Below are 21,394 nucleotides of genomic sequence, written 5' to 3' on the forward strand. Positions count from 1 at the left end.
GGTCTGGCCGGGTCACCCCACCTCTACCCCTGCCCTTCACCAGCCCTGTCTCACCTCGTGGATGTCCACATGGCCGTAGGGAGGCTTGCGATGCCGATACATCCAGAAGGCCAGCAGGACGATGAGGGACAGACCCCCAATGGGCAGCAGCGAATAGGCCAGCACCGTGAGCAGGGTGGGGGCTGTCGGGGGTGGCTCGTACGTGACTAGGGGACACACGGAGCCCTGTGTCACACAGCCCGCCCACCCACACATCTCAGGGGCCAGACCAGAGAGCCCCACAGCCACTTCCCACCCAACTCCAGAGCTGAAAGGAGAGCTCCAGGGCCAAGGAGGGGCCCCAGCCTGCCCTCCCGCGGCCCTCACCTTCTGGGCCCCCAGCCTCCGGCAAGTGGGTGAAGCGCTCGTTGCAGAAGTTGCCTTCACAGCAGCAGAAGTACACCTGGGGGTTCTCCTCGGTGGCCACACACTCCTGCCTGGAGGCACACAGTTTCCCGTGGACCCCTCAGCTGAAGGATGCAAGACTCACTGGGGCCTGCCCAGCTAAGCCCTCCCCAGCGACAGAGAAGCTCAGGGGTAGCCATCAGGGGACAGTGTGAACCCACCTCCCCTAAAGTGGGACCCAAATGTCGGGCAGGAGAGCACGGTTCCACACAAAGAGCTCTCCTTTGCACTGGGACAGGGCACACACATCTGCGGGACAGCTAGGACCCTGGCACCATCCCTACTTGACCAAGCTGTCAGGAGAGGCCCCCGTCTCTCCGTACCCTAAAATGCCAGGCTCGCTTTCACATCCTGAGGCCTAGAGGGCCCTGTAGCCACACGCAGGCTCCAGTGGGACTTGGGGGGCAAATGGGAGGGGAGGGCAGGCTCTAGCAGGACTGAATTGGGGGTGGTTGGAGGGTAGGTGCCAGTGGGACTGAGGCAGGGGTGGAGCCAGAAGGGAGGACAGACTCCCGCCTCCCCGGGCTCCAGGAGTGGAGGGTGGGTTCCAGTGGGACTGGGGGTGGGGTGGGGGGGGGACTCCAGTAGGACTAAGGCAGAGGTGTGCCGGGAGGGGAGGACAGGCTCGCCCCAGGCTGCAGGGTTAGGGGAGTGGAGGGTGGACTCCAGGGGGACAGGGTGGGGCATTCCAGCAGGACTGAGGCAGGGGTGGTGCCGGGAGGGGAGGACAGACTCCAGCGCGCTGAGGGGATGGGGGGCAGCGAGGGCGGGCCCCCGGCTCCAGGCACCTGTCGTAGCAGTTGAAGTCGTCCAGCCAGCAGCCCTTCTTGACAAGCTCGATGGTGCCAGAGCTGTTGCGCCAGGAGGCGTAGCAGTGCAGCCGCTTGTCCTGCTCGCCCTCGCAGCGCTCCAGGCCGCTCTGGTTGGTGCGCTCCAGCTCCCAGTTGGCGTTGTAGTAAATGCACTCCCGAGTCTCGGCCTCCCCGCGCCCGGAACCTGTGCCCGGGAAGCGAGAGAAGGGCTAAGCGGTCCACAAATCCCTGCGCCTGCCTGTCCTGAGTCCCCGGCCACCCTGAGGGGGACTGGGTGTGGGGGAGGGTGTCAATCAGCCAGAATGACGGCCACACGCACAGAAAGGGGCTCCACAGATGCCTGAGCCTCCTGTGTGGGGGGTGGGGACGGCTCCCTTGCAGCAGCAGAAGTGGGGAGCCCTCAAAACCGCCATGCGCAGCAGGATCACTGTCTGTGTCGGGGGGAGGGGAAACTGCTAAAAGTACCTATTCCTGGGCCTCGCCCATACTGGACAGTTGAAAGGGGGGCAGATTCTACCACAATTTTAAACACCACCACCCTCCACCTCCAGGCCCCTGCCCCCAGAACCTCCAGTGGCTCTGATGCAGACCTCAAGGACCATGTCTGGGCAAACTCCCAGAGGCAGCTTCCCGCTGCTACTGTCCACCTCACCCCAGGAGACTCACTGCCCCCACCCCACCTCAGACCCTCCAGTCCAGTGTCCTTCCTGCCTCCAGCAACAACACCTGGTGCTCAGCAGGGCAGGAGAAGGTCCTAAGAAGCAGGCCAGCATGCTCAGGGCAAGTCTCCCAAAGTCACCACGGGGAGTATGTGCCCCAAGCAGAAAGAGGGCTGGCCGGTGGCTAGAAACGGTTAACAGAATCCTCCCAGCTGGGCTTGGCCCCTGAAGACCCCTGTGAGCACTCCCCGCTATTCCTGTGCCCTCTTCCACCCCCTACATGAGTGCCATCCAGGTAGCCAAACACTTCAACTCCCAACTGCCCCCTTCAAATATTCTCCTTCCAAATATATTCCTTTCCAAATATGGCCTCAAACATTCACCAAATCCATCTTTCTCACTAACCCCTCTCAGGCAACCCTGCCCAGCCCTCCTATTTGCCCCACTGGCCCCCAGTCCCCCAAAGCCCTGTAATGGGAAGGAGGAAGGAGATGCTAAAGGAGGTTCCCAGGAAACAGATTATGGCCCCTGCCTGAAGCCTGGGCTAAAGAGCTCTCCAGAACTCAGAACTACTATGGTCCCTTTACAGGCACCCATGATCAACCTCACTGCCAAAAACCACACAGACACCCGAGAGGAAACCAGCGCCAAGCATCCACCTAACCTCTCCACTCTTCCTGGGCCTACTGCAAGCCAGGGACCTGATGCCACACCAGTTGGTATTCCTGCCCCAGGAAGGAGGAAGAAAGGGTCAGAGTCACCCCCACCGATGGACAGTCAGCCAGCCCACCAGCAACCAGGAGAGAAGACCCCATCCTGACCCTGGGGGAGAGCTCAGTGCCCTGAGTCGTAACAGCCCAAAGCCTCCCTAATCCTCCACTCCACAGCCATGGTTATCACAGTGAAGAAGTTGATATGCACAGTACATCCCAGAAGGACAATGACTGGCTGTCAGGAGGGAAGGGTCCCCCACTGCAGATCATTCTCTAGTCAACCCACCCCTTCTGAGCTCTCTGCAGGGACAAGAGGCTCCCCCAGAGGCCAGAGGCAAACAGCACATGTCAAAGCTCCAGGTAGGAGCACATCCGGCTCAGAATGCCATCCTATCAGAATGCCAGTGTCTAGCCATGGCTCCAGCATGCAAGGACACCCGTAAGAAGAAAAAGAGTGGCCTCCCCACCACCCAGGCAGCTGGGACCCAGCCTGGTCCACAGGAAGGGCATCACACAAAGGCCTAAGGCTTGAGGGGAGAACCGGAAGGGATTGGGGGGGAGCTGTAGAGAGGGGGGCCGGGAACTCCTCGATCTTGCTTCCCCCACTGCTGTCATACCACACTGCCAGGCCCCTGAACATGCTCTGCTTCTGGACTTAGCACAAGTTACTACCTCTGGCTGCAGGATGCTCCCTACTTTCTCCTTTAAATTCCGGCTCTTCTCTCCCCAGAGACCAGGCAAACTCTTTACTGCCTCCTCCACCACCTCATTTACCACTCTGGACCAACGGCCTGTTGTTTTTTAAAGGACTGCTTCAAACATTCAAAACGTGTAAAAATAATGTAACCAAAGACAACCTCCAAGAGAAAATAACACAGTGAACACTCATATTAAGAAATAAAACATAAGTGTACTTGAAAGTCCCTTTGAAATGTCAGCCTTCCCCCCATGAGCCTGCAAGGCTGATGAAGGCACAAGCATGACAATCTTGAGTGCTAGAACCAGTTCCAGACACATGACACGTAGACAGAGGGAAGAACGAATGGACAGACAGAAGGCCATGGTCATCACCTGGCAAGGGCAGAACTTCGAAGGGAAGGGACGACAGGAGGTGTGGCCTGAACCTGCAGACCAGACTGAGGGTCCCTCAACGGAGTTCCCACCTCCAAGCAGAAAATAAGCAACAAGCCCTCTGTGCAAGGCAAGGAGTCCCAACACTGACAGTGGCCACAGCCGGCCCAGCTCCTCTCCTCATGCCACTTACCAAGCAGAGGTTCCTCTGGCCATTACCACGGGCAGGACCCGAGTGGACAGGGCTGACGAGGCCAAAGCTCCAGGTAAGACCCAAGGGCTTAGAATCTAAGTGGACCCCCGACCCCGACCAGATCCTCCTGCAGACAACTGAGAGTAAGGCAGACTCGGGCAGGCTGAGAGTACTTTAATATGTACCATTTATGCTAATTCATTCAAATCCTAGCTGTAACACTTCCTGGGTGAGTTAACAATCCACCTTGTGCCTCTGTTTCCTCATGTGTGAAAAAGGGTTGATAAAAGCACCTAATTCCTCAGGCTGTTCCCAAGCCAAACGAGTTGATGTGTTTTAAGAGTGGTTATGACAGTGCCTGGCACATTAGCTGTCACATGAAGAGCCGTACCCCTCCCTGCTGCCTGTGACAGTCCTTCACATTACAAGCCCCCAGGAGGGCTCCCAGCACCTCCAAAAGATTCGCACTCAGAGCCCAGGAGAACCTGCAAACCTGGGAGGCTCCATATCCCTCCCATACCACGCCCAGGCCCTGCTTGCCAACTGCAAATCCAGGGCCTCCCCCTTTCTCCCTCCTCCTCATGCTGGCTTCTGCACACACTCAGCTATTTATAGCCTCTGGCAACACTCCAACCACAAGGCAGCCTCTGCCTTTTAATAGACACAGGGTTCCTGCCCACGCTTGCTCACATGAGGTTCCCCGAACCCCACCCACTCACCCCCACCCACTCACTCGCCTATCCCAGCAGGAGAGGAAGCTGCACTCCCAAGATGGGGTGACAGCAGTACCCCCCATATTTGCTACCTCAGAGCCCTGAGGGCAGCCTACCTCCCAGATACCTGGGCAAGTGGCTCACTCCATCCCTGAGTCACAGCCAACCCAACTGCTGGCCTCCAGATGAACTATGGATACAAGTAGCAGTGTCCCCAACAGGCAGTCCCTAGATTCCAAGGGGCTTAGACTTTGTTGGAAAGAAGACCCCAGTATTCCCCAAGCCCTCAGCCCAGGTGGGCAGAGAAACCCCACTCCTGGACACATACCACCCCCGAGAGAAATAAAAATACACACTCCACTCTGAACCAACATTCCGGAGCTTGCCCTAAAAAGACCAGTTCTGAAACTCGAAGACAAGCACAGGGACATGTTTCCCAGTCCAGCTGGTCTTGGACACAGCCCAAGGGGGTGCTGGGGGGATACAGGGGAAAGCCCACCCAGATACTGCCTGGGAGGCACTGGAAGCACAACAGGGAGGGAAGAGTGACAGAGGGATGCAGAAGTGGGGGGGCGATTAAGGCAGAGCCTGTGCAGGAGGGTATGGAGCTAGCGTGGCCACACCTCCCCTGGGGCTCCCTGAGCTCTGGGCTCGGGGTACATCCAGCCCGGCCAACATCTCCCAGAGCAGCTTCAGACCCCAGCAACCAGCAACCGGCTGTACTCTACCCTTGGCTCCTGAAGCCCTTCGGCAGTCCCCCTCTCCCTCCACAGGAAGCCAGATGCCCAGCCCCAACCACAGGGGCATCGTAGACCAGTGAGAAAGGGATGCAGCCCACCACATCCACCTCAGTCCTTTGCAGTCAGCATGCCAAGGTGCACCCTCCTCCCGGAAGCCTCCAGGCCTCCATACTTGAGAGGGGGCCAGTGCTCTCCCTTACTCCCCAGACTCCAGGTGGAGTGGCACAGACAGAGAGTGGGGCAGAACAGAATCTACAATGCATGTATACTTGTACCTTTGAACTGGCACACAAGAGAAGAGCTCCAGCACGTTCCCAGCAGCCAAACAACCTCTTGACACACTGGCTTGTTTGACTTGACCCATTTATTTGTGAGCCATCCACACTGATACACATTCATTTAACAAACACATAGCAGGCACTAAACTAAGCATTTTGCAAATAATAATTTAGGGGTGCCTGGGTGGTTAAGCATCCAACTCTTGATTTCGGCTCAGGTCATCATCTCAGGGTTATGAGATTGAGCCCAGGTAGGGCTCCACACCTTAAGATTTTTTCTCTCCCTCTCCCGCTACCCCTCCCCCTCTCAAATAAACAGATAAGTAAATAAATAAATGTTTCCTAAGCTGAGGCACAATGAGGTGAAGTATCTTCCCCAAGTAACTACCAAGTGTCAAAACCAGGCAGCCTGGTTTTGGAACCCAGGCAGCCCGGCTCCGCAGTCCGAGCTCACAAGGGAAGTGGCCAGCCCCCCACTGCACTTCTAGGTTATTTACAAGGGGTAAGGATCTGAGCGCAGCCACCAGGAAGCCTCTGGACACGTCCTGTGTGTTTTCTTGTGCTCACACGCGGGCAGGCAGGGGGTATGTTAGAGATGCTGGGTCCTATCATAAGGTAGGAGCATCTTCAACTCACCAGAGACTGTCAAACTTTTCTCCAAGGACCCATCTGGATGTACCAATTCATGTTCCCAGAAGACTACAGCCCCACTAAGCTACACATTCACCCCAGTATTTGCTCATCTGATCAGTATGAAACGGTGTAGGAGAGTTTTGATCCCCATTTCTTAATTATGTGTGAAACTGATCATCCTTTTGTGTTTATTAACCTCTACTTCTAAGAAATGCCTGTTCACATCCTTTCCCATTTTTCTGCTAGGCTGCTTTTCCCAGGACTTACATGAATTCTTTATATAGTCTTGGTATTAAAACTTTCTAACCATATAGTAACCCCCTTTATTGGTTCATTTGCTCTTCACCAAAAAGGTTAATGTAGATATACAACATTTTGTGGTTAGTATTTTCTGAATTTATCTTTTTCTTTTATTTTAAATCTTTATCTTTTTCTTCCAGTTCAACTTAACACTGTCTTTTTGGTTTTTTTGTTTTGTTTTGTTTTGTTTTTTTATTATTTATTTGACAGAGAGAGATCACAAGTAGGCAGAGAGGCAGGCAGAGAGAGAGAGAGGAGGAAGCAGGCTCCCTGCAGAGCAGAGAGCCCGATGCAGGGCTCAATCCCAGGACCCTGGGATCATGACCTGAGCCGAAGGCAGAGGCTTTAACCCACTGAGCCACCCAGGCGCCCCTGTTTTGTTTTTTTTTTTTTTTAAGATTTTATTTATTTGTCAGAGAGAGAGGGAGAGAGAGTGAGCACAGGCAGACAGAATGGCAGGCAGAGGCAGAGGGAGAAGCAGGCTCTCCGCCGAGCAAGGAGCCAGATGTGGGACTCGATCCCAGGATGCTGGGATCATGACCTGAGCCGAAGGCAGCTGCTTAACCAACTGAGCCACCCAGGCGTCCCTTAACACTGTCTTTGACCTAGAACTGAATCCCATTATATTCATGATGACTGCTATGTTTACTTTTTTTTTTTTCTCTACTGCTACCACCTTTGAATATCTTTTTTTAATTCCACATTTCAGCCACTCTGGTCTGGAAATAACTCACTCTGTATCTATTCTATTACAAGCTAGCCTTTAAACTTTAATATGTACTATTTATGCTAAAGTTAATCAACATCTCTACCATCCCTCATAGGAACTTAACTGCTTTAGACCCAACTACCTCCTTCCAACAACACGGAATCAGTTTGATGTAATATTGGTGTTAAATATTTAATCTGCTACCACTGTTCTTATCTGCCTTCCAAAGCAGATATGACCTTTATTGTATACACTCAGTATTTTCTTATTTGTCCATACTTTCATCAGTTCGTCTGCTCAGCCAACCCTACATCTCTGCTCTTCCTTCTGGGACCACTGTCCTTCTAAAAGAACATCCTCCTTCAGTAAAGATCTTTTGGTAGAAAAGCTTTTATTTGCTTTTCTGAAAATGTTATTTTGCCCTGTTCCCAACTGACAGTTTAAAAGAACATAAACTTTCAGGCTGAGTTATTTTCTCTTGTCATTTTGAAAATATTATTCCACAGTATTCTGACTTCTACTTTGTTGCTGAAAAGTCTGCTATTATTGTAACTTTGTAGATACTCTGTCTTTTCTCTTTGGCTACTTTCTTAGATCATCTCTTTACAGTTTCACTATGAGCCATGTGTCTAAGTATATGTTATTTACACTGCTTGGAAAAATATACTTTTTATTCAATGATTTACTTCTATTATCAATTCTGAACAATTTTTGGCTTTTTATTAATTTTAGTATTGCATCTCTCTATTCTATGATTCTGAAATTCCTATTAAAGTATATTAGACTTGGGGCACCTGTGTGGCTCAGTCAGTTAAGAGTCTGCTTTGGGCCCCCAGGTCATGATCCCAGAGTCCTGGAATCAAGCCCTGCATCAGGCTCCCTGCTCAGCAGGGAGTCCGCTTCTCCCTCTTCCTTTGCCCTTCCCCCACTGCTTGTGCTCTCTCTCTCACATGCGCTCTCTCAAATAAATATACAAAATCTTCAAAAAAATAAATAAATGAAGTATATTAGACTTTCTCATTCTATCCAGTATTTTTTTTTAAGATTTTATTTATTTATTTGACAGAGATCATAAGTAGGCAGAGAGGCAGGCAGAGGGAGAGGGGGAAGCAGGCTCCCTGATGAGCAGAGAGGCCAACGCAGGGCTCAATCCAGGAACCTGAGATCATGACCTGAGCCGAAGGCAGAGACTTAACTCACTGAGGCACCCAGATGCCCCTCTCTCCAGTATTTTAACCCTGCCTTTATGTTTTCCAATTCTGTGTCTAGGCACCACTATGGATAATTGTATATGGCCTAACTTCCAATTTATTAATTCTCTCTTTAACTGTGTCTAATTTGCTATTTGGCTCTTCTACTTAATTTATAAATTCAATTAACCCATTTTTTCACTTCTAGAAGCTCTATTTTAAAAAAAAGTTTCTTGATTTTGATACTTCCGTTGTCATACTTCCAAACCCTTATTTTATTAACTCCATAATTTAATTTCTTGAACATTTATCTCTGCCACCTGTTAGTCTGATGATGATTTTTCACTCATGGTATCTTATTTCCTGGTGTGTTTGGAATTTAGGATTCTCAGAATTTTGGATTCTGTTTTTGGATACAGATCTTATGTTCATCAGGCCTCTTCTGTGAGAATACTCGAAGGCCAAGTTTGAGGGGGCAATGTTCCAGAGATAATTTATGTTTTTGCTTCTGCCAAACTTTCTAGGATATCATCAATTTGGAATCACTTTAATTTCTCAACTTCAAGTTTCCCAGAGAACACCAGTTGGTATAAACTTCAACTCCAAGCTCATGTAAGCACAGAACCATGGTTATAAATTCTCAAGGGAAACTACCGGCCTCCCTATCAACCTAGGCCAAGACAATTTCATTATATACTCCCTTTGTCAGCAAAAGAATGTTTCTTCTAGTCCATACTTTCACTGAAGGTATAACCCCACAGAAGTTTTATCATATGAGGGCCTCAGTCTCTCAATTTCATACCTTATCTCTAAGTGCCTTACACACTGCCACTAAACCTACACCTCTAAGTTTAGGGATAGGGACAGAGTCCTAATTAGAACTAATACAGTTCTAATTTTCAGCCTCCTCTTGCTTCTCCCTTACTTTCCTACATATGCAGCTATGCATATCCATTCTAATTTCTTTAACTTTTTTTTAGATTTTATTTATTTATTTGAGAGAGAAAGAGAGAGCACGCATGCACGCACAAGGGCACACAAGAGAGGGGAGGGGCAGGTGGAGGGAGAAGCAGACTCCCTGCTGTATAGGGAGCCTGATGCGGGACTCCATCCTGGGACTCCAGGATCATGACCTGAGCCAACAGCAGTCTTTAACCAACTGAGCCACCCAGGCGCCCGCACATCCATTTTAAAAGGAAATTAATTATATCTTATCCAGATTTCTATGTGTCTTGCATGAGGACGTTTATCAACTGTTTTACTATTATAATATATATATTATTATCAACTATTTCACTATTATTGCCAAAATGTAAATCCAGAAGCATTTTCCAAGAGTGATAGGAAGAGCTCTATATGCTTTCACAAGCCCAGCCTAGCAACAAGGAAATCAAGCAGGTCACCTCAATTCACTTCCAGCTTCGACTCTGTAAAAAAGTCCCAGACACCATCCTCCCATAGAACAAAGTGTGGGTCCAGGGCCTTCTCTGCAATCCTTGCCTTTCTCCAAGCCACACCGTTTCTAAAGAATACTAAAAAGAGAGCTTCCAGGTAAAGGTTACAGATTATACACAAGTATTACTTTTTCTATCTCCTGTACTACCATGAAAACCACAGCACAGAGAAGTTTTTAAAACATAAACCCATAGAAGCAAAAAACAAACAAACAAACGCAGGAAAAAAACACAGAAATGAAATTCTGAAGCTAGAAAGCAGATACACAAGCAGTCAATAACCACACAGACTCCTGAGTTGGTTGTGGAGAAAGCTGAAAAGCAACACAATTTCCACCACAGGATCCTCCAAAACTCAGGAATCTGTGTTATCAGATGTCTCTGTAAGAGTGGGGGTGAAGATGAATCCAAAGACAGAAAGGCTGGCCAGATCCTCAGAGCTCACTACCACTCACCATGGCTGGGGGCTGCTTCCTCCAACCCAGCAGACAGTAGGTTATTTTCTAAAGAAGATAAAATAAAGAGCCTCTGAAAAGGGAGCAGTGGGAAAATTTGAGGGCACAGGTACCATACTGAAACAAGATGTATACAGAACAATATACGAAGTACAGAAACTCCAGCTGTCCTCCCACAGTGGTTCCTAGGATGTTGGCAGCCAGACCTATACTACCCTCCCCCACCAATCCCCAAACAGAAAGCAGAAGATACTTTTCAGGAGAGTCTAACTAGCTTCAAAAACAACCCCATCAGATCATTCTACAGTTGGAAGGTTCCACTCAGAAGCTCAGAGCTCCCAATCAGTATTCAGGTCCATCCTTAAATATTAACAGGTCTAGGAAAGCCACATACCTGAAAGACAGAGATAAAAAGAGGCAGGGGGAGGGGGACCCAACTTGGAGAAAACAGAGATTACGTAGGGAGAAGATAACTTCACTTCACAAAAATTCTACCAATACCCTCAGAGAGCTAAAAAAAAGAAAACCAATGCACTCATGAAAAATAAACAGAATGGCATTGTTAAAAGCTCAGAGAATGAAAGAGCTTTAAAAATTTTTTTTAAAAACATATATATATACATACACACACACATATATATATATGGTGGCAGAAATTAAAACCAACAGGAATAAAAGATAACACTGAAGTAATCTCACAAAGTCAAGTAAACACACACAAATACAGAAAATATGAGAGAAAACAGAAAAGGAATCTAGAGGCCCAGTCCAGAAGTTCAAGACCTAAGTAACAGGAGTTGTGGAAGGAGAAAACAAGAGAAGAAATCAAAGACCATCACGGTGGATGAAAACAGGCCTCCCAGCAAGGCCTATCACTGTGAAATTTCACCACAGTGGGGACAAGAAAGAACCCATAACAAATGTCTATCAAGAGAGAAATGTCACCTATAAAAAGTTAGGAATCAGAATGGCTTTATACTTCCTGCAGCCAATGGGGGGGGGGGTCTTATTTATAAGCTCATACCTAGTCAACTATTAATGAAATGTGAAGGAAGAAGAGAGATAAGTAAGATCATAAAAATGTACCTCTTATTCACCCTTTCTCAAAAAGGTACTAGACGATATGCTCCACCAAACAAAAAAAGAAGATACAACAAGGATACAAAAACCCAAAGATGCAACACAAGAGATAATGATAGGTATCTTAAAGATGAAAACCAAAGGAGATACAGGGTGACAGCCACACTGGGATGGGAGCCAGAGTCTACATGTGAACTCTGCTCAAACTGCTGGCTGACCTTTAACTACACAGGCACCAATCACACTTCAAACAACCAAGAAAGCCTAAAGGAGCTAAAACAGATATTTCAGAAGCTACACACCACGGAAGAGTTTATGAATTCAACCAATATAACCACCTATTAATACAAAAATAAAAAAAACAAACAAAAAACCACCAGCAAAACAAAACAAACTCAAAACAAACAATGCTTTTAAGAGGAACATAATGGAATTCAGAGGCTCTATAATTATCATTCACAATATTTAGATATAACCCAAGATTATATAAAAAATAGGTAATGTATCTCATATTCAAGAGAATAGACAATTGCTGGAGACTAATTCTAAGATGATCAGATGTTGGAATTAGCAAAGATTTCAAAGTAACTATCAGAAGTATACGTTCAAGAAACTAAAGGAAAATACATTCCAATGAAGGCACTGATAGGATATATCAGCAGAGAAATAAAACCTACAAAAAACGGGTGTCTGCGTGGCTCAGTTGGTTAAGTGTCTGCCTTCAGCTCAGGTCATGACCTCAGGGTCTTGGGAATAAGCCCCGCATCGCATCACAACGGGCTCCCTGCTCAGCAGGGAGTCTGCTCTCCCTCTGCCTCTCCCACTCACTCCTGATCACTCTCTCAAATAAATAAATAAAACCTTTAAAAAAACAAAAAACCTACAAAAAAAGGAACCAGATGGAAATTCTAACACTGAATAATCTGAAACAAAAAATTCACAAAGACAAGTTGAAAGTAAATGAACGGAAATAAAAATACCATGTCAACATAGCTAGAGTGGTTATTAAGATGAAATTTTATAATACTAAGAGACAAAAATGGGTGATTTATTCCCCTGTTGAAGCCCCATCAACTAGTACCACTTCCCAATACTGAAACAATTTCTCATGCCTATGAAATATCACTTCAAAAGAACTGAAATGCTTTGACTCTTATGGGAAAAGCGGTCCATTTTCCAACTTCTGTGTTTCTCCTTTGTCTTAAATTAAGCATCCATATAGGCATGGATATATTTCTGGACTTTCTATTTTATTCCATTGTCTATTTAGCTATCTAGCACCAAAAGCTTCCCATTTTATTTTTTTAAAGATTTTATTTACTTGAGAGAGAGAGAGAGACAGCATGAGCAGGGGGAGGAGCAGAGGGAGAAGGAGAAGCAAACTCCCTTCCAAGCAGGGACCATGATGTGGGGCTCAATCCCAGGACACTCAGATCACTACCTGAGTCCAAAGCAAACACTTAACCCACTGAGCAACCCAGGCATCCCAAAAGCTTCCCATTTTAATCCTCAAATCCGGTAGGCACAACTTGTTCTTTTTCTTTAAGATAGCCTTGACTCTTTCTAGTCCTTTGCATTTCCAAATTGTTTTACTCCAAGAATTAAAGATTATACCCTACAGGCTTTTTCTGCATCTACTGAGATAATTTTTTGTTTTGTTTTGTTTCTTGTTTTGTTTTTGCTCTGTTAACATGGATGGCAGATTAGATTTTCAATTGTTAAACCAATTAAAATAGTTGAGACTAAATAGTTGGCCATGATGTATTTTTTTTTTACATATTACTAGATTCTATTTGTGAATGTTTAAAAGACTTTTGCATCTTATATTCATTAAGATATTAGTTCTATTTACCTTTCCTGCTCTATGTTCCCTTATCTCACTTTTATTGCTTTCTTTTCAATTTGTGAATTCCCTACTATTCCATCTGTCCCCTTTATTAGCTTGAAAGTTATCACCTTTCTATCCTTTAGTGATTACCCCAGAGATGCCTCCTTGAATTATCAAAACCTAACATTAACGGGTAGTTTCATCTTCATGGTGGCCAATGTAAGAACTTTTAGAACAATTAAATTCTATGTTCACTGCACTCTCCATATAGCATTGTTGTCATGTGATGCTTTTATATGTATTTCAAACTCAGTAACACACTTCTTTCATGTCCAAATGCATATCATTTTCAGTGTTCATCATTCTTTTCTGCATCTATGACCTCCCATTTAGATCACTTAGCTTCTGCCTGAAGAACACTCTCTTTACTCGATACCCTCACTCTTTTTTTTTTAATTTATGTATTTATTTTAAAGAGGAGGGAAGAAGGGCAGAGAGACAGAGAGAGGGAGAATCTCAAGCAGACTTCCTGCCGAGTGTGGAGCCAGACATGGGGCTCGACCACACAACCCTAAGGTCATGACCTGAGCAAAAATCAAGAGTCAGAAGCTTAAATGACTGAGGCACCCAGGTACCCTGATACCTTCATTCTTGACAGACAGTTTCACTTAATATAGAAGTTTAGGTTGACAATTATTTCTTTTAGCATTAAAGCTATCATTCCATTGTCTTCTGGCTTCCACTGTTACTGAGACAGTTAGATGTCAATATAACCATTGCTCTTTTGATTGTAAATATGCCTTTTTTCTCTGGCTGCCTTTGAAGATTCTCTCCTTGGTGTTCAGAATTTTGGCCGGAATAAGAATAGGTGTGTAAATTTTATTTACCTTATCTAGGTTCACAGTGCATCTTGAACCTGTGGCTTGACGCCTTTCATTCATTTTGCAAAGTTCTCAGCTATCATCTCTTCTGCTTCTGTCTTTTGTTTCTGGTCATTTCTGTGGCTCTGATTACATGGATCTTAGCCCTTCTCACTTCATCCTCTCTGTATCTTTCCCTCTCTTCTGTATTATCTTTTTCTCTTTCCATGACTAAGTCTGTATATTATCCTCTGATCTGTCTTCCTGTTCATTAATACTCTCTTCAGTTTTACTTAATCTCTTGATAAAATCATCCACTGAGTTCTTAATTTCTGTCCATATACAATGTAGATCTATAATAGAGTTTTCGTTTAGCTCTTATATATTCTTCCAGCTCTCTACTGAAATCCCTACTTTCATCTCCTTGATCGTAGCAAGCATGATTTTTCAATATACCTATGATAACTCCAGTCTGGAGCTCACCCAGGCTCTGCTTCAACTGTGATGTTGAAGCTATTTATTATTTATTTAAAATGGCTACTTATTTAAAATGATCATGATCACCCAGTAATGATATGTGCAAAATTGTCTGTAAAATAACTTGAGGCCTACAATGCTGTTACATGTGCTCCTAGCAGGCAGCTAAGGGCACTATTAACTCCAGAACATCCTAATCCTGCTTTAGATTTGTCTTCTTTTGGTTCCCCTTTGCCCCAAGTTTTTGGAGTTCCAACTCAAAAGGAGGGGTTCACCATACTTGCCTTGCCCTCTGTTGAAAACTCCAATCCCTATCTTCCTAGCCCCCACAAGGCCATCAAATGCAAATGCAACCCTCTTGGTTGCCCATATGGAAGGGCTAAAGAGAGACTCAAACATCAAAGTCGCCACCCAGGGCCTCACACATATCCTGTCCTGGTAGGTCTTCAGTATCTTCTTAGCTGTATGATGCTTTCAGCCAGAGATGTTGTTGCAATCTGTCCATCTTTTCCAGATGCCTTCAGAAAGATGGCTGGTCTTGGTCATCATAAGAGGAAGCTTCCATATCTACTTTTTACTCAGCTTTTAGGCTATTTTCAGGAGCACATAATACCCAAAGGGGCTCTACCCATACAAAGAAACTGAAATCACCTATGTAAATAATCCCATCCATGGAAGTGTTTAATCAGACCCTAGAGGCATGGAAAAAGTAACTTCCACTCCAAAGTGTAACTCAAGAGGGAAACAGAATTCCCTTTCAACCAATTTTATTATTTCAGACTGTTGGGGACTGAACTGAGTGTCTCCCTCACCCCAAAATTCTTAATTCCCAATGTGACTGTACTGAACGTAAAGCCTTTAAAGAGGTAATTAAGGTCAAATTGGGCTGTAAGGGTAGAGCCCTAATCCTACAGGACTGGTAGTCTCAGATGAAGAGGAAAAGACACCAGAAGTGTATGCACACACAGAGAAAAGACCATGTGAGGACACAGTGTGTAGGCAGCTATCTTCAAGCCAGAGAAAGTCCTCACCAGAAACCCTGCTGGTTCCCGGAGGAGAACTTCCATCCTCCAGAACTGTGAGAAAATACATTTGTTACTGAAGACACCCAGTCTATGGTATTTCAAAGCCACCCATTCTGTGGCTGCCCTATCAGTATAAGGCACAGACAGTGCACATCACCTGCACAAAGTGGGAAAGCTGACCGAGACGTCATTCATCCTAGAAACAGTACTGTTTAAGTCCACAGTCACCTAAATCCACAAGCAGAGCCTGACAAGTGGGTTTACACAAGGAATCCCAGGGAAAGAGTGGTGAAACAGCGGACAGCATGCTGAAGAAGCAGACTAGGAAAGCAAAGGCTCTGGAAAAATGTTATCTCAAACTATCTTCCCTAGTTCCGTGGCCATTAGTGGCAGAAAGTTATACAAGGGAACAGACAGAAGTGAAGCTCACCAGAGCCCCTTCTGTCATAAGAAGCTCCTCACCAGATTCTAAAATAATTCTTCTGCAAGTCTCCTATATCCCCTGCCACCATTATCCCCACATGTGAAATCAGGATCCTGCCATGCCACAATCTTGTCAAGTGCACCGGGGTCACCAGTGCTGGTGTTCTGTTATGCACAGCTCCTCACAACCTTCATCAAGTGCCTCCATCTCTCTGGAGGCTGAAGGCAGTGTAAAGCCTGGTTGGTGAACTCACACAGACACACACACGCATAGCCATCCCAAACCCAGAGCAGCATTTACTGGCAAGTCCATTGCTACCTCTCCTCTATCAACACAGGAGGCTCAGACACAGGAAGGAGCCTCTCTGGCTCTCCTCAGACACTAGACCTTGTCTGGGCACCTTTTACAAAGTGGGCTATTTCCAACCTCTGCAATCTCACATTTTTGGAGGGGGAAGAGAGGCCTACAGATAGCTGCAGGAGGCCACCTGCCATCTCACCCAGCTTCTGCCCCCACTGCCATCACCTGGGTAGCCTCGTGGAGGGAAAAACAGTATAGCCATTTCTCAGTACCTATTAAAATTTAAAATATACATGTCCTGGGGGGCCTGGCTGGCTCAGTCAGTACAGCACGCAACTCTTGATGTTAGGGCTGTGAGTCTGAGCCCCACATTTGGTACAGAGATACCTTAAATAAATAAATCTTGATAAAAATAAAGTACACACATCCTATGACCCAGAAATTCCTCATCATCTGTCCTTAAGAACCAACCTGCATAAACTGTATACAATCAGAAAATCCATCAACACACTAGATAAATGTAGTCCATATACAAACCTTAAAATTTTACACAGCGATTAAAATGATCAGGTAGATCCATACATATGAGAAAGACTGCTAAAACATCCCTCTGAATTTAAAAGCCACGACATGCAACAATACAGATATTAAGTCATACACATGGTAAGCAAAAGATGGACAAAGAACAATTCACTCTGTTAGATTCCATTCATATAAAGCACAAGAACAGGCAAAACTAATGTGGGCTGTGAGAAGTCAGGATGGTGATTACCCTAGGGATGTAGGGGGTAGAGACTGGAAGGGAACAAGAAAGGGCTTGGTGGAGATAGGGACTGGTCAATTTCTGATTCTCGATCTAGATGCTGATTACACAGGCATATTTAGTCTGTGAAAATTCATCAAGTTGTCACTTGGATAATTACACTGTTCTACATGCATTTTATACCCCAATTAAATGTTTGAAAGAAGCAATACCATTTTAAGTTAAAAAATCCTATTTCTCCGGGTGCCTGGGTGGCTCAGTGGGTTAAAGCCTCTGCCTTGGCTCAGGTCATGATCTCAGGGTCCTGGGATTGAGCCCCGCATCGGGCTCTCTGCTCAGTGGGGAGCCTGCTTCCCCTCTCTCTCTGCCTGCCTCTCTGCCCACTTGTGATCTCGCTCTCTGTCAAATAAATAAATAAAATCTTCAAAAAAAAAAATCCTATTTCTCTAAGTACTTCCACAGATGCACAGATAAAATGTGTAGAAGGACTCAGATGGAACCAGGTGGGGACTGAGGGTCGTAAAAGGCTCTGGTTTCTGCAGTTGAATGTATGTGTATTATTTCTAAAATCAGAAATTAATAAAATTTAAAATGGGAAAAGAAATATGGCCAAAGTGACCTCTATACCCCCCCAGCTATACCCTGGTAGCTAACCAGGAGACCCTTGAATAAAGGGAGGTTTCAGAGTGGTTACTCAGGGCAGAGGAGGCAGAACTGCATTGTCCTAGTTCTCCTTCCCCTGAGTGCCCCTACAGGACCCACTCTCAGGTTGGGGCTTCACAAGAAGGGCCAGCCTGGTGGGAGGGAAAGCAGAATTCACCTCTGTAACTTTTCAGCCCCTCTATTTCTAAGTCCTAGAGCAGCTGAACCCTGATCCCCAGTTTCTCAGGCAGAAAGGCTAGACCTCCCCCCCAATGAAACATGAGCCACAGGGCTCCTCTTTAACCCACTTCCCACCCAAGCCAGTTCTAAAGCAGGCCCTGGACTGCCTGGCTATTGAGCACCTGAAGGGAACATCAAAACTTGAGTGACAAGAAATTTCCAAAAAGTACATAAAAGTACATGGGTTTATAACCCATGGCTGTTGGCCCAGGGCTCTGAGAACTCACGCATTCTTTCTGAAACAATGGGGGAGGGTGGGAGGTAGAAAGTGGATTGTCAATGACATTAGACATTAAAAGGCATTGTCCTCATACCTGAAAACACTGTGCACCACTACACAAGCCAGAAGAAAAAAACATCCTGACATCAACACTCAAGAGAGTCAGCTTCCAAGTCAGCCTCCCATTTCCATTGGTTCAGGCTGAGGAGGCCAGCAGGGCCCCACCCTCTCCTCAGATGGACAGACAACAGCTGGTCTGGTCACATCTTCCGAAATGCTTGACCACAAACTCCGGGAAGCAGCCTTCTCCATCCTCCAGCCAAGGGCTTGGGTTTCCAATCAGCCTTCCTCTTCCTTCCCAGAACTAATTTTAGCCTCCTTGGTTGTCAGAGTAGAACTGAAATAGTCGGCAGAGGAACATTTGCAAACAAGAACACCAGCTCACCTCACAAAACACCTCTGCTCCAGCCGAGAGGCTGACCAAAGAGAAGTCCCATTGTGTGGCAGGCCCGGCCCCTAGAGAAGGTCCCCTGGGAGGAGGGCCACACATCTGCCCAGTGGGCCAGGCTGTCTTTCCAACACCTGCTCCCAATAACCACATGTCCATGAATGAAAACACCCAGCTAGGGCTGCCAGTCCCTGAGTCTGAAAAAGGCACATATATGTGTCCAGCAAGACTGTAATAACCAGGGCAAAGCCTGGGGCTGTTCAAAGGCAGGAAGCCATCCATGATTGATCCTGGGCCAGGAAGCACAGCTCACCCCCAACCCCTATAATCAGCACAGCCGACAGAGACATCACGGACACACTTAAACGAAGGCAGCAGCATCTCCTCTCCCCCATTCCCATCCTCACCCCCAACTTGGGCATCCAGGAGCGGGGCCACCAGGTCCTCTGGAAACAGGCCCCTTTGGGCCAGGCTGGGCCCCAGTCTGGTGGAGAAAGACCAAGAAAAAAAAGCCCCAAGGGGGTGGGTGTCTATTGCAGAACAAAGACTGAATGTGTAGGAAGGAAAGAAAATAAAGAATTCTGAGAAGGCAACAAGACGGAACCAGAAGTGTCAACCCCTTCCAATAAACAGGGACACAGCAGTGGTGTGGAGAACCTGGAAATGCAAGCTATGGGCACTGTGTCCTCCACCTGAAGGGCCCAGTCTGCAATCAGAGTCCCAGTACAGCAAGCTGTACCTTGCTGAGCTTGAGATTAGAGAGGAGCCCCCAGAAGGCCCTCCCTAGCAGAGGCTGGAATGGAGCACAGACACGAGGCTGCCAACCTGCCAAGCCAGCACACGCGCCCAGAGAGACCAACCCCCTGGGTGAGGGCCACCAGTGCTGGCGGCCGTGCTGCCCAGCCCACCTCCCAGGGCCTACTCCCCAACTCCCAGAGGCCAGGGTGGAGGCCTGCGCCCATACCTCGGGGAAAAGGCTGCCCCCCTACGCTGGCATCCCTGGGCTCGGAGGGGCGCCAGGCGGGCCTGCTCGAGGGCAGGGGCATGCCCACGACCTGCTGCAGCCCGGCGCTGCTCTGGCCAGCCTCAGCTCCCAGCCGCAGCGCGGGCGGCTCCCAGGTGCCGGCAGCCCCGGGGTTCCAGGCGGCGCGGTGGCCTGGGCAACACGCACTGCCTGACATTCTGCACGAGTGGGAGGGCGAGGCCCCCGTGCAAAGCTCAAGGTGGCAGGCAGAGGCGGGTAGGCGGTTGGGGCGGGTGTGCAGGCAGGGCTGCCCAGCCACCTACAGCTGCCACCTCCCTGAAACCCGAACGGCTTCTGGGAAAACTCAAGGACGCCAGGATTCTCCTCGCTGGCTGGCGGAGGGACTCCTGAGCCGCTCATTTCCAATCAAATTCTCAAGACCGAGCAGGCTGAGCAAGCAGGGATCTCCCAGGCTCCAACCTGCCACCCTGAATCCGGGAAGGGGGTATGCTATGGGCATTAGCGATAACCCCACCTCCCACAACTGCCTCTTTGAAGCATGGGAACACTCTAGATTGGAGTTCTCAACCTGAGGTGATTTGCAAGCCCTCTACCCAGGACTTTTTTGTTGTCACAATGAGAAGTACCACTGGTATTGAGAGAACAGAGGCCAGGAATGCTGCTGAACATCTTACATGGCACAAGACAGGTCTCCCCGCCACCTCCAAACACATACACAACAGAGAATCATGGGGTCCAGACTGTCCATAGTGTCAAGACTGAGAAACCCTGTCCTAGAATGAGGTCTGCCCAGCCAGGACCCTGCCTGAGAACTGTCTATCCAGTGTCATTCTCAAAGTATTCCCATGCCAGGTCCTCCTCACAGCCCCCAAATCTCCATCCACAGTAACAGGCCAGTATCTACAAGGGAATCTTAACTCTTCACTTGATGTCCCTTGGTCTCCAACTACAATACCCTGAGCTCCCAGGAAGGGGCTGAATGTATAGGCCCTCCAGGGAGGGCTGCCTCTAGGAGAAAAAGGAGGGGAGCAGGGCTGGAATGTAAACACTACAGAGGGATCACAAAAGGCAGAAATAAAGAGTCCCACCCTGCGGTTAGAAGCAATGTGGGAAGAAATCCAGTGCACCCCCCACCAAGGGCAACAAGTTGCCCCTCAGGGCCTGGTACAGTGGCTTCGTGTAGGGCAGCCAGGACTTCACAGAGTCCAACGCAGGGGGCTACAGGCTTACTGGTATCAGTGCTAAGGGAAAGTGTGCATGCACAATAACTGTCCTGGCTCTCATGTGCATGTGCTCTCTATTTGTATTCACCTGGGGGAAGAGTCCACAGCTTTCATCAGATTCTCAAGGGGCTCACGATACAAAGGTCCACAGTACAGAATGGGCACCCTTCACTGGGCTCCCTGAAAATTCCTTAGCTCAAGTGCCAGGAGAGGTCCAGGTGCTATTTGAGGATTCTCCATGCCCAGAAAAAACCCTGCAGAGTAGTACACCAGAGGCCCACCCAAGCTGTGGGAGGCTGTGGGTCCCAGGACTTGTTTATTCACATAGCCACAGAGCCTGGAAGACTGGGTGAGTTTCTCGCCTCGTATCATTTAGCTCAGAAGAGCCTCTAAGAGATAAGAGTGACCACTCCTCCGGAAGGGCAGCCCAGCCAGCCAGCAAGGAGTACCCAGCAGGTACAAGGATTGGGAGCAAAGGATGCCTTTCCCTGGGGGATGGCACCAGTAGCCTGTGG

General features: G+C 47.7%; 1 protein-coding gene across 1 annotated transcript in view; it reads right to left on the reverse strand.

Moving 5' to 3' along the window:
- The window catches only part of ACVR2B (activin A receptor type 2B), a 35,882-nt gene extending 15,753 nt beyond the window's left edge, over positions 1-20,129 (reverse strand). The window contains 4 exon segments of the mRNA XM_047740324.1: positions 55-206; positions 367-476; positions 1,233-1,440; positions 19,636-20,129. Of these exon segments, the coding sequence (XP_047596280.1) occupies positions 55-206; positions 367-476; positions 1,233-1,440; positions 19,636-19,852 (687 nt within the window). The 5' untranslated portion in view covers positions 19,853-20,129.
- Between the last annotated feature and the right edge of the window lie 1,265 nt (positions 20,130-21,394).

Source organism: Lutra lutra, chromosome 1 (genome assembly GCF_902655055.1).
Source record: "Lutra lutra chromosome 1, mLutLut1.2, whole genome shotgun sequence".
Lineage (NCBI taxonomy): Eukaryota > Metazoa > Chordata > Mammalia > Carnivora > Mustelidae > Lutra > Lutra lutra.